Genomic DNA, 13,870 nt, shown 5'->3' on the forward strand with positions numbered 1-13,870 from the left:
TATCATATTTCTAATTAAATTGAATGTACATTTACAATTCACTTTACAAAAGTTTTCAATTTATTCCAAAGACAACTTTAATATCTAATAAAAAAAAAAAAAACTTTGTCTTAAACTAACAATTCTAATAATACTAAGTTTATCATAAAAATAAACTTAGAACTCCATTCCAAATTTGGATGGACTTACTCAAGCTTAAAATTCCAAATTGGCCGGTTATCAATCAACCCTTTGTTAAATCCCTCATTAAAAAGTTTAATTTTGATGAAGTGTATGTATTTTAATTATTTGGCAACATGTTTACTTATTTAAGTGAAATTTATTTATTTTTTAAAAAATATATTTTTTAATCTAAATAACTTAAAACTCGAATTTATGTACACAAAAAATAAAAATAAAAACATTAATCGTATAATTAAATAATAATTTATTTTTAAATGCAAATTTTAATACAATAAATATTTGAGTTTACTATAATTAATCTTATGGTAAAATAAAAAGAATATGGCTAATCCTTTTGGGCTAAAAAAAAATTAAATTTTTAGAAAAAAATATAATGTCTAATTATGTATGTCAAATTGCTTCCCCCCCCCAAGAGAGAGCATAGGTTATAACATATTGTATCATAGTTTATTTAGATATTTAATAATAATTTTATATTGGTGGTACAAAATATCATGAATTTTCAAGCATGGTATAGTTATTAGGTAAATATCAATGTTATTATTAGAGATTATGCAATAAATAAAATATGAAAATAGTATTAAATTTCTTTTAAGTTTATTTTGTAGAAATAAGAAAATTGTATTATCTATAATATTAAAGGAGTTTAATTTAATTTAATTTAATTTCTTAAAAAAAATATATATATATATTTTGATCCGAACCAATACAACACTCTATGTGCTTGTCGGTGATTGGCTACAACTTAGGTCGCAAGAGAAGTGTGCCAAATAATGTTTGACTTTGGACTTTGGAGATCCAAGGAAAACAAAAAAATGCAGCAGATTTTATTTTTTAAAGGAAAAAACTTGAGTAAATTCCCATTAATTAGAATCAGTTTAGAGAATTTCAAGATCTGCGATTAATACTTGTCGAGAGAAAAATGAGAATTTTAAGATCTATTTAATGCCGTAGAAGAGGGGAAGAAGAAAGAAGAAGCGGGTTTTGGAGAATCTGGGAGAGGTAGATTGAAGAGGATGGGCTGTACATTTTCCGGTTTGAATGCATTATACGACGCCGTAAATGGCGGAGGGGATGTATGGATCAACGAGAACAGGTTCAGGATTTTGAGGCAGCTGGGTGAAGGTGGGTTCGCTTATGTCTACCTGGTCAAGGAGGTGGTAACCGATTCGTCTTCCGGTGCCGGTACTGGTCTTGCGAAGAAAGTGAAGGACCCAACTCATCTATCTGGTTAGATTCTCGTTTTGCATTTCTGATTTCCGTGGTCTGTTTTTCGTGTAAATTGATTTTTCTGGTTTTTTTTTTTCGTGCTTTTAGATTTGGTGATCTGGGTAAATTTGCCTTGAATCTGAATTTGTTGCTCCCCTTGTTCACGGCGTATTTTTTTTGCTATTGAAGGGAGTAACTTGGTTTTGTACTGTGGCATTGATAAACGATCTCAATTTTTGGGTTTTTGTTCGATTTGATTTGGGGATTTTATGAGTTGGGAAGCTCGGTGATGAGACTCAAAACGGTTCTTCTTCTTTCAAATGAGCAAAGGAATGCTTTTGCTTGGTTATTGAATTGGACATTTGAGATGGAATTGAAATGAAATCGTGTTGGAAATGGTGATATCATACTCTCCTAAAACATTTGCAGATGAATTTCTTGCCATTGATAATGTTTGTTGTTTTCTTCTGCTTTTAATTGAAATCTATGGTCTCGGTGTTTGACTGCATATTCAACGTAGTCTCAGAAAGTTTTTTTTTTTAATTTTTTTTTTGTTCACTGTGAATTTGATCCAAGCAAGCTGAGGCATTCCCTTTCTTCTCTACTGTAAGTGGAGAATTGATGTACTACATTGTTAATCCTTAGATATTTTCTTGAGTTATATCTACTTATTTTGTAAAGGTGTTAGCTCTACTTATTAGATACAGAGGTAATTTTGCTATTAACTCGAGTTTGGTTATGATGTAGATGATGGAACTTATGCTATGAAGAAAGTTCTTATTCAGAATAATGAACAGCTGGAATTGGTGCGGGAAGAGATTCGTGTCTCATCATTGTTTAGTCACCGCAATCTGCTTCCACTTCTTGATCATGCTATGATTGCTGTTAAGGTAGTCATCTCAAAGTATTTTCATTTAATACGAAAAATAAGTGCTAGCAGTCAACTTTACAAAATAAAATTTTCAATTGGTGCCCTTACTAAATTGGTACTGAATATGTTGCCTATGGACTTCTCATTACATTCCAGTTAATCTGATTATTTATAAAGTAAGAAATCTCTTTTTTGTTAGATGGGCGCATTAAATCACATTTTTTTTGTCAGTTCCTGTACTTCAAATTGTGCAATTTAGGTTTTAACTTGTATTTCTATGAATGCTAGAGCTACCAGATTCTATGTAGCATGACAAGAAACCAAATAACTATGTTCCCGTTTTAAGGAATCCCGTCGAGGAAGTTATGAAGTTCTGGCGTCAAGCTACAGCTATAAGAATGCTGAAAAGCTTGTAACCAGTGCTAAATCTGGTTTTTCCTATAAGTTAGTGTAGAATTACTAGAGCATTAGATCAAGGGACAGACATAGACGTATTATATTAAGTATAAATGGTTAAATGCTGGTTCAGAAACCCATCCCTCCAACATATTCTGCCATGAGTTTCTGAATCATTTGGGTGTGGTCAGGTGGAACTATGACATGTTCAATCCAATTACCAAGAAATGCAAAATTTTCATGATTTATCAGTAATAACATCTGGATAACATCACAATTATACCCACTTGTAGTTACTGATATCCAGTATTGGATATGATGCCGAACTTGCTTGTAAATTACAAATGAAAATTTTGAAATCAAATACTTCACCCTCAAAGTTTTTGTTAACTTCAATTCAAAAAGTATTTTTAGCTGCAACTTGTATGATTGCATTTGGATGATGTATCATGATTTGTCTGATACAAGTCCTTACCAGCTTAGCATGCATATAACTTACAAGATTGATACTAATCTTGAATTTTAGTCCAAAACATTTTGAGAAATGATGCTAGACTGACATACGATTGGCATCTTGTAGATTAGCTATTTCTCCTTTTTGACATATATGTTCGGGTCACTGGTATTGTCAGTTAGAGTTCTCATCAGTCTATTCAGTCATCACTCTCTATTTCATGTTATCTTTTTAATGCATCCTTTCCTGGTTTTTAATTAATATCAAGCGAACAACTGAACTATGACCCGGCTGTTTCGTTCTTCCCACTATAAATTTGGGCAAGGGGTTGCTTTGGGGTAGTCTCCAGTATACTGAATGGCTGTGCCCCTTAGCCAAACAAAAAAATGTAGCCAGCTTGCTTGAGTGCCCCAAGCCAGTTCCCCTCTCCTCCACCAACTTAGATGGGAAAAATAATTTTCAGCATTATGCATAATTGTCCACCATGATAAATGCGAAGTATATCATGAGTGGAAACAGAATTTGCATGAGATATTATTTTTAGTTATTTATTATGCCACTGCAAGAACCTCATATAATTTCACTCGATATGGGTTGCTCCCTCTTGGTGGTCTTCTATATATATGTACATTACATATTTTCTTCTTTAAAAAAAAAAATTCACTTAATATATTACTCTTTTCAATAGGAATACATGCCAGTGCAATGGAAAATTAAGGCTTTCCCAACCTGATGACCCAAATGATCTTTGTTATTTTGCTGACAAATTTTACATGAATTACTGATATGTGGTGCTTTTCTATCTTCTCTATTTCTTAATCGGAACCTGTTTTCTAAAGCCCTTTTGTACCCTTCTCATCAAACACAATTGGATTGATCAAAATGTTTTACTTCTTTGGCTAGGGTCCACAAGAAGGATCTTGGAAACACGAAGCGTATTTGTTGTTTCCTGTTCATTTGGATGGAACATTGCTGGACAATGCCAAAGCTATGAAAGCTAAAAAGGAATTCTTTTCTACCTCAGATGTTCTTCATATATTTCGGCAGGTTAATATCAATGTCTTTTTCTTTTTGCTTTTTGAATTTATAAATATAAACAACTTCTTGAGCATCTATTTTGCTGTTTCTTTAAAAATATAGCTTCAGTATTTATAGTTCGTTAGAGGAGTGTATATGGATTTTATTTTCTTTTCCATCATGTAGATAGTCTTACTACCCTTGGCTATAATAAGTGGCATTTGTTGTGATCTGCTGTAACTATTTGGGCTAAAAAGTTTTGGCACAGCTTTGTGCAGGACTCGAACATATGCACTCTCTTGATCCTCCTTATGCTCATAATGATATCAAATCAGGTAATGTCCTTATAACCCATAGGAAAGGTCAACCACCTCTAGCAATATTGATGGATTTTGGGAGTGCTCGACCTGCAAGGAGGCAAATTCGCTCTCGTCAGGAGGCATTACAGTTGCAGGTTTTCATTTATTCTTTCCTTTCTTTTCGGGCATAAAACTGTGCGTTACTTATCTCTTTGTTTTTTGCGTGGGGAAAAATTTTGTGCCTGGTTGACACATCTAATCTTCGTTTCCTTTTCTCTATTAATTTTTTTTTCTTGGTCAATTTGATTGTCATTTGTATGGAAAATGACTAAGATAACACATGTTTATAAATCTGTATACAATTATGTGGACATTGGTGTTCCATATTTTTGTGTGTTGTCCATATGTTCTACTGAAGTTACAGTCGCGTATATTATATTTCTATATCTCGATTCCCTTTTTGCTTTTGACACAATTAAAACCCTTGCCGTGGCATCTACTATCTTTTTGTTTCTGTTCTGTTTCTTTAAGATTGACCTGCGTGATGAATGCTGGTTGCTGATCGACATATGTTTGATGTATCTTTTAATGCTTATGTCTGAATTTTAGATGGTAAATTATTCAGGAATGGGCAGCTGAGCATTGTTCAGCGCCTTTTCGAGCTCCAGAGCTGTGGGATTGCCCAAGCGATGCAGACATTGATGAGAGAACAGATATTTGGTCACTGGGATGCACTTTATACGCAATAATGTAAGAACTGCTTCTGCTCCTTTGCATTTATGTAATTTTGTTGAGTTTCTAAACACGCTACTGGGTTGCACATTTGCACTTTAGGTGGCTCCTTAATTTGCTAGTAGAAATGTTGTATGGTTCAGTGTTCAGTTCCCCCGTCCTCTATTTTAGGTGACGTTAACCATAAATTGAGCTCTTGAACCAAACTATGCATGATGCCAATATTGTTGCTCATACCTTCCTGACCAGCTACGAAGTCTATCTAAAGAATAATAGCATATCTGAAGAAACTGTATGGTGCATAGATGATCTTTTACTGGGAGACAATCTAATAGTTTAATCTTATAAAGAAATAGAGCAGCAGTGGACAATGACAAATGCTAACTATACAAATATTAGTTGAAAGTTATAGTACGAAAAGAGCATAAGAATTCTTCTCTCTGTCCAGTTGCAGATGCTTCATCTTTTCATTCTGATTGTGATAAAGAGGGCAACCCAATGCCAAAATGAACTAATGTCCCTACATGTTTGTTTTAATGGACTATGTGAGCTTAAATTGAAACTTCTTTCTGTCAATGAGCTTTTAGCTTTCCGCAATTGTTTTGGAACTAATTGGAATGATGTATTGTCACATGCTGGCATTCCACAAACATCAGTACTATTTTTAGTATTAGCTGAAATGGATTAATATTATCGATTATTTCAATTAAAGCTTTGTTCTTGCATGCCTTACTTATGGTGGTGAATCTCTGCAGGTATGGAATGTCCCCGTTTGAGTATGCACTGGGAGAATCTGGGGGGAGCCTACAATTGGCAATTGTAAATGCACAGGTAAAGTGGCCTGCTGGTCCTAAGCCTTCATATCCAGAAGCTCTCCACCAGTTTGTCACATGGATGCTTCAGCCCCAGCCTGCTGTTCGCCCCCATATTGATGATATCATAATTCATGTCGACAAGTTGATCTCAAAATTCTCTCACTGAGATGATGTCATTTAAAAAGAAAAAAAAAGAAACAGAGATTTCCGATACAGTTTGACCATGCACATTTAGCAATTTGCCCTCAACATGTTAGACGATATGCGTGTTATGGAGCACGTGAAAAGGTGAAAAATTGCAGGGACAGCCTTAGAGGTTATATGTTAAATGTTATTACCTAGTTGATTGTATTTGGTAATAGTTTTTGACTGTTGTGAATTGGTGAGAAGTTGGTATAATGTTCTGTCACAGCTTATAGTCTTATTACCTGTAATTTACTGAAGTCACATCCCATTCTCTCTTTGAAACCCAAGATTCAAATTCTTAGTGAAACAACAATAAATTTTATATCCATTCAATCCATGTTCTTATTTTTATCATGATCACTTATCTATTGCAATTACAATTTACCCAATTTTTTGTTCTTTATACCCACTTTCACTTCTTAAGACATTAACTTAAATGGCTGTTTTGTTTTATATATATCTAGAAAAATGTTACCCTGGAATTTCTTTTTTCTTTTCTGCATAATTCAAACAATACACATCCAAGACTGAGAGAAGAATCATGTGGCCGAGTCCGAGCGGAGACTAGGATCATGCACCAAGGTTAAGCCAAGAGTATGACTGAGTTGGGTTGGCAGGCCAGAGACAGAATATGGGCTGGGCCCAGGAGGGCAAGCCCAAGCATAAATCAGATTTGGGCTGACCAAGAATGGACCATGACCAGAGTTGAGCCACAAAGAGGCCCAAAATGAGCCCGATACCTAGGTTTGGTAGAGACAATGGTTCATTTGTTATTTGTATACATCCAGATCACTCTGCATGAAGGGGATTATTTTTATTTGGGAAAAATGCTGAAACTGATACTAACATTTAGCAAAATGCTGATGTTCACTATCCTGATCTAACCCCAGTTTCACTGCCAAACCATGAATGAAGATTCCCGTTTCTACCTCTCCTTCACCGGCACAAACAAGCAATATGGTAACCAGCGTTGCCGTGTCCGGTATTAAACCTTCTCACCCGCCACCATCTCCAAAAACAAACAGAAACTCTCTTGAGAATATCCATTGTCAGAGAAAACAGAAGTCATTGAATTCCAGGAAACCAAGTTTCTGTCAGGCATAATCTCGAACACTTTATCCGCATTAATTAGATACCCACATTGATGGAAAAAGATAAAAGCAAAAAAAAAACAAATCAGGAAAAGCAAACGTAGCAGAAACTGTAAACCTTTTCTTCTAATTCCAGTCTGTGTAAAACAAGCAAAAAGGGCCTCTATGTATAGGCTTACATAAAACAAACAGAGTTAAAAAAATGATCATCAAATCCCACAACTAATCCCACTACTCTGTTGCCTATTTGTAACTGTAAAAGAAACTTGCTTAAATCTAAGAAACTAATAGATAAGAAAAAGACTCATTTAAACTTTGAATTACATTTTAACACTCCCCCCTTGATTCAAAATTACTAACTCCTGTAATTTTTTTGAAATTCTCATGCTTTTCCAATGGAAGCATCTTTGTCAGTAGATCAGCAACTTATTCCTTTGTATTACAAGATTTTAACATGCTTTCTTCACTTGTAACAAGCCTCCGAATGAAGTGATAACGAACGTCAATGTGTTTTGTTCTGCTATGGTAAGCTTGATTCTTCGTCATTGCAATAGCTGACATGCTATCACAAAAGATCTCTGTTGCTCCAGCTTGCTTCTGATCAAAATCAGCAAGAAGTCTCCTTAGCCAAACTGCTTGACTGGTTGATGCTGTTGCTGCAATATATTCAGCCTCTGATGATGATAATGCTACCACCTCCTGCTTCTTTGAATTCTATAAAATTGCTCCTGATCCAAGATTGAACAGAAATCCAGACGTACTTTTTCTATCATCGATACAACCTGCATGATCACTATTAGTGAAACCTGTTAGTTTAAAAGTGATACCTTAGAGTACCAAATTCCCAACTCTGCAGTTCTTGCTATATATATTAAAATTCTCTTTGCAGCTCCACAATGCAGCTTGCTTGGATTATGCATACATCTGGACACAACTCCAACAGAGAAAGTAATATCCGATCTAGTAAGAGACAAATAGTTCAAGCCTCCAACAAGACTCCTGAAATATGTTGCATTCACACTTCCAGCACCATCATCTTGATTTAATTTTTCATTTATATTCATAGGTGTGACTTCTTTTTTACAGTTCAGCATATTGAACTTCTTCAAAAGATTCATTGCATATTTTCTTTGTGAAATAAAGATCCCATCCACAACTTGCATTACTTCAATACCAAGAAAATAATGTAACAAATCTAGGTCTGTCATTTCAAATTTTTTTATCATGCAGGCTTTAAACTCAGCAATTATAAACTTACTAGAACCCATATAAATCATATCATCAACATAGAGGTATACTACCAAAAATTCATCTTTACCATTTTTCTTCAAATAAAGCGTATGCTCATTTTCATTTCTTTCAAATCCATTTTTCTGAAAATAAGAATCATTTTTGAAATACCATGCCCGTGGTGCTTGCTTTAAGCTATAAAGTGCCTTTTTTAACTTGTAAACTTTATCTTCATTGCCATTTGGTATAAAACCTTCAGGCTGTGAGACGTACACTTCTTCTTCCAAATCACCAGTTAAAAAAGCAAATTTAACATCAAATTGGTATACTGGTCAATTTAATTGAGCAGCTAAGGTTACAAAAATTCTCACCGTTTCAAAACGTGCAACAGGAGAGAAGGTTTCATAAAAGTCGATAACTTGTTGTTGAGAATAGCCTTTCACAACCAGCCTCGCCTTGTGTTTTTGGATGCTCCCATCTGCATGATACTTAGTTCTGAACACCCATTTGAGCCCAATAGCATTCTTTCCTTTCGGTAAGTCAACTAAATTCCAGGTTTGATTTTTCTTAATAGCTGACAGCTCCTCTTCCATAGCTTTATACCATTCCTTGCTTTTTGCAGCTTCTTCAAAGTGAATAGGATATGAGACAAGCAGAGCAAAAGTACAAGAATTATAAATTTCTTGAAATGATCTATATTTCCTTGGAGGAGTTTCACTTGATGAACTTGAAGATGATGATTCATTGCTTGTAGGAACAAATGAATTGCTACTTCCAAGAGTGTCGGAGCTGAAAATTGTTGGTGTTGAATTCAGCGATGAACAACATTATCTTCTAATACTTGAACATGCTGCTCTTTGTTTTCTTCATTCCAAATCCATTTTGCATCTTCATTGAAAACTACATCTCTGCTAATGGTGATCTTGCCGCTAGTGGGGTTATAGAGCTTAAATATTTTGGATTCTGAGTAGTAACCAACAAAAATATACTTTTCAGATTTTTCATCAAATTTTCTAGAATGAGTTTTAACCAAAGCATAAGTTATACAACCAAAAACTTTTAAATGGCTTACCGTTGGTTTTCTACCTGTCCAAGCCTCAACAAGTGTTTGATTACGAACAGTTTTTGTAGGAGACAAATTGAGAATATACACCGCTGTTGCAACAGCTTCTGCCCAAAAATAAATAGGAAGAACTTTTGCTTGCATCAGACTTCTGGCCATCTCCACTATTGTTCTATTCTTTCTTTCAAGTATACTGTTTTGTTGTGGTGTGTATGGCACTGCAAGCTCCCTGCATATTCAATTTTCCTCACAAAAATTATTAAAATCAGTAAAAACAAATTTACCTCTTCTATCTATTCGCAATGTTTTTATTAAAAAACCTTTGTTTCTTTCTACAAATGCTTTAAACTTCTTAAATCTGTCAAAAGCTTCAGACTTGCTTTCTAAAAAATAAACCCAACTCATGCGGTTATAATCATCTGTAAACAGCAAAAAATATTGACTACCACCAAGAGATTTTGTATTTATAGGCTCACACAAGTCTGCATGCACTAACTCAAGCCAATTAGAAGCTCTTCAGGCCTTTCCTACGGCAAAAGACTTTTTACTCTGTTTTTCATAAACACAACCTTCACAACAAACAAGATTATCAAGTTTTGGCAAACCAAAAACCATTTTCTTTTGACTCAACAATTTTAACCCATTAATATTTAAGTGCCCATAACATAAATGCCACAATCGAGTCTCACTATCACCACTAGCAACCATAGCACAATTCTCAATCATTGAAACTTCTAGCGGAAACATTTTATTTTTAGCCATCGAAACTTTAGCGGTAATTTTCCCAGATTTCTTATATTTAATAGTGCAACAATCATTGTCAAACAAAATTGAGTATCCACTAATCATTAATTGCCCAATCCTAAGCAGATTATGAGATAAATCAAGAGCAAGCATCACATCTTGTAAAATCTTAGCATTCCCTTGACTAGTTTTAATGCTTATGGTACCTTTGCCTTCAACTCGAATTTTCTTGCTATCTCCTAGTGTCACATCTGTTTTATCGGACATATCAAGTTTCTTAAATAATGATTTTGTTCCACACATATGGTTAGAACAACCGCTGTCCAAAAACCAAATATTGTTAGACTGCTTTCTCTCACAAAAAAGAGCCATGAACAACTTGCTTTCTTCATCTGGTTCCTCTGCAAAACTTGCTTGGTTGTTCTCATTTTTTGTTTTTTCAACAATAAGCCTCTCTATGACCTGATTTGTTACAGTAGTGACATTTAAGGATCTTCCTTTGCCTCTCTTCATTATATGCGCTTCTGCTTGCACCTTTTCTTCAACCTCTTTCATGAAAGCCACCTCTGCCATTGCCACATCCAGCAGCATTTTCATGCATCTCCCCCTTCATCTGAAAGGCTTTTTCTTCATTCTTTTCATATGACCTGAGCAATCTGTCTTCATGAGCTTGTAAGGAACTCATTAGCTCATCAAATGAATAATTTGATAAATCATGGGCTTCCTTAATAGCAGCAACAATATGTTCAAATTTAGGAGTAAGACTTCTTAATACTTTTGCAACAACCGTTTCTTCAGAAATCACTTCACCATACGACTTCATTTGATTAACTAGAGAAGAAACTCTAGACAAATAAGCTTGAACATATTCATCATTTTTAATAGACAGAGTTTTAAATTCACGACGGTATGTTTGCAACTTTACCGTGATTACCTTCGAGGAGCCTTGGAACTCCTTCAAAATTTGCCAGCCCTCCAAAGATGTTGCTGCTGTTGCAATTCTTGAGAAAATTGTTTCATAGACAGCTTGTTGAGTTAGGAATAAAGCTTTGACATCCTTCTTTTTGGTTTCTTTCAATCTTTCTTCTGCCTCTTCATCTGGGTCCTCTAAATCCAATAAACCATATTCGACCAAATTCCAAAGATCTTGAGACTTGAAAAGAGTCTTCATCTTAATACTCCAAAACTCATACTTTTCACTTGTGAAAATCGGTATGAGCAGCTGTGAGGATGATGAAAAAACGTTTGCTGCCATTCTCTGCACTCTCTCTCGTGTTTCCCTACACTCCCCAAAATCTTTTACTCAATTACCTAAAGGACCAGAGCCTGGCTTTGATACCAGATTTGATGGAAAAAGATAAAAGCAAAAGAAAACCAGAACAGTAAAAGCAAACGTAGCAGAACCTGTAAACCTTTTTTCTGATTCCAGTCTGTGTAAAACAAGCAAAAAGAGCCTCTATATATAGGCTTACATAAAACAAACAGAGCTAAAAAAACCGTCATAAAATCCCACAACTAATCCCACTACTCTGCTACCTTATTTGCAACTGTAAAAGAAACTTGCTCAAATCTAGAAAACTAACATATAAGAGAAAAGACTCATTCAAACTTTGAATTACATTTCAAGACACATTTCCCATACATCGAAATCAACGCGTTACCCACAAACAATTCATCAATCAATCCCGTCTTCACCACCATCCCATGAACCACCTGTCCTAACCGCACATCCAAAATCCCCCCACATGCCTTAATAACACAAGGCAAAGTAAAATTATCAGGTATAAACTCGGCATTCGAAAGCAATTCCGCAAACATCTCCAATGCATCGTGATAAAGCTCATTTCGCGTGTACCCACTAACAATCGCATTCCACTGAAACAGATTCTTCCTCTGTAAACTATCAAAAACAGAGCGAGAATCCAAAGGAGAACCCACATAGAACACATGGTGATAACCCGGGTATAAAGAACAAAGTCATTTCTAAACTGGGTCGAAATCGAAACCAGTTCGTGAACTTTTCTCCCGATTTCGATGTCCGTTTGTTGGCCACAAGCCTGTAACAACATGCCCAAAGCTTCTTTGACATGCAATGAATCCGACGGTTCGCCATTGATGTTGTCTCGAAGAAGAATAAAAGCGTGAGCCGTAGAGCGTCTGTGTTCTGGCCATTGAGCACTGTGGTGGGAGATTGGAGATGATGGTGGAGGTGGAGGTGGAGGTGGAGGTGGAGGTGGAGTGAGATGGGAGGTATAATGTAAGTAGAGCCATGTGAGGTTGCTGAACAGCTGGAGAATCAGCAGCCAAAGTTAATTAACGGCAAATTAATTACTCATGTTAAATTGTACAAAATAATTTTTAATATCCTCTGTGGAAACATGAAACGCCAATTTATAAAACTTTTTTTTATAAATAATTTTATTGCTTAATTAACATACTAATAAATTAAATATTCAAGTTTAATACATTAAATAAAATTATAAATTTAATAATTTACACATTGGTAATTTTATTAAAAGAAAAGTAATGACAAACATTTTTAACTGTAGACGTGGCTTATCAGAAAATGATATTTTGTTTATTTTCTTGCTGACCGACCAATCCACATCTTCAGTCGCTTTCAAGAGAAACCAGATTATGATTGATGACGAAGTCCGCCGACTGCCAAATAAAACCAGCAATTTGTCCCAAACAAAACTAATATATATATATATATATATTTTTTTTTATTTTACAGAAAATTTTAATGAATTATTTCAAAAAAAAAAAAACTCTTCACTGTTTAAAATTTACCTTTAATATTGGGCAGTAAAAATTGATAAATTTTGTTAATTTAATAATTTAGTCACAATAAAAAAATTACACATTTTTATAAAAATAATAAATTCATTATTTTTTTTTGGATTATTTGATAGGCTATTATTATTATTATTGTATTTATAAAAGTGAAAAGAGCAAGGAAAACTGAAACCTTATTAAACCAGCCCAGCGAGTAGGTGTAGAAACTTTTTTTATACACGTAAAATTGACTGAGACGGTGAAGGCGACAAAATGAAAGACTAACTGGCGCCGTCACATGGGAAACTTCCATGAACCTTACTTCCGGCATCTGCTCAACATCTCCCTATAAATCAAAGACATTCAGAGCGCTCGCCACAGCATATCAAAGTTAAAGGAGTCATGCCATTTGGGGGAGCCTGGTTTCTATATGCAAGTCTGATGGAGGAAGCAACAAAGAGTTTTAAAGCATCGTTATCACTATTTTATCCCTCATTGAAAACTGATCAAGAATCGCAGCCACAGTTACCATCAAACGACGTCGTCATCGACCTTGAGTTCGCTGCTGCCGGAATATCTCCCCCAGACCCACCTTCACCACCCACTACCAGTTTTAGTGGCTGGGAATTGAAGATTATGTTTGCCTTTTGTCTGAGTTCGTCCGTTGAAATAGCTCTCTTGTATGCACAGCTCGGCCACTCGGAGCTCCCTCTACTCTTCAACTTGCTGTCTCTGGCAATTGTTTTTGCATTTCTTTCTTTCTTCGTCGACAAATCCATTGATCCTAAGTTCGTTTTGGCAT

The 13,870-nt window shown here is 35.0% G+C and overlaps 1 protein-coding gene and 1 long non-coding RNA gene across 5 annotated transcripts; one reads left to right on the plus strand and one right to left on the minus strand.

The window, feature by feature from the left end:
• Positions 1-940: 940 nt before the first annotated feature.
• Positions 941-6,516, plus strand: PK3 (serine/threonine protein kinase 3). The gene is made up of 6 exons (XM_088211447.1): positions 941-1,413; positions 2,140-2,282; positions 4,017-4,160; positions 4,399-4,584; positions 5,055-5,179; positions 5,917-6,516. Exons 1-6 carry the CDS (start codon positions 1,200-1,202, stop codon positions 6,140-6,142), a joined length of 1,038 nt encoding a protein of 345 aa, XP_088067573.1. The 5' UTR covers positions 941-1,199; the 3' UTR covers positions 6,143-6,516.
• Positions 6,517-6,998: 482 nt separating this feature from the next.
• Positions 6,999-12,561, minus strand: LOC110823391 (uncharacterized). Of its 4 annotated transcripts, none has more exons than XR_015816446.1 (4): positions 10,497-12,561; positions 9,570-9,775; positions 8,855-9,446; positions 6,999-8,046 (listed from the first exon to the last, which is right to left on the minus strand). It is a non-coding gene; the product is annotated as an uncharacterized LOC110823391 (long non-coding RNA). The 4 variants fall into 4 exon arrangements; XR_015816445.1 differs by having other exon boundaries at positions 7,002-8,035; positions 9,556-9,775; XR_015816444.1 differs by having other exon boundaries at positions 7,006-8,046; positions 8,939-9,446; positions 9,556-9,775.
• Between the last annotated feature and the right edge of the window lie 1,309 nt (positions 12,562-13,870).

This window comes from Carica papaya, chromosome 9, assembly GCF_054855325.1.
Source record: "Carica papaya isolate Zhongbai chromosome 9, ASM5485532v1, whole genome shotgun sequence".
In the NCBI taxonomy this organism is placed as follows: Eukaryota; Viridiplantae; Streptophyta; class Magnoliopsida; order Brassicales; family Caricaceae; genus Carica; species Carica papaya.

What these genes read in the sequence shown, in the direction of transcription:
- PK3 (XM_088211447.1), top strand. Translation starts at nt 1,200, where the DNA reads ATGGGCTGTACATTTTCCGGTTTGAATGCATTATACGACGCCGTAAAT. An exon ending in AGGAGGCATTACAGTTGCAG is followed by an intron (nt 4,585 to 5,054) that starts GTTTTCATTTAT and finishes TAAATTATTCAG; the next exon opens with GAATGGGCAGCTGAGCATTG. An exon ending in TGCACTTTATACGCAATAAT is followed by an intron (nt 5,180 to 5,916) that starts GTAAGAACTGCT and finishes GAATCTCTGCAG; the next exon opens with GTATGGAATGTCCCCGTTTG.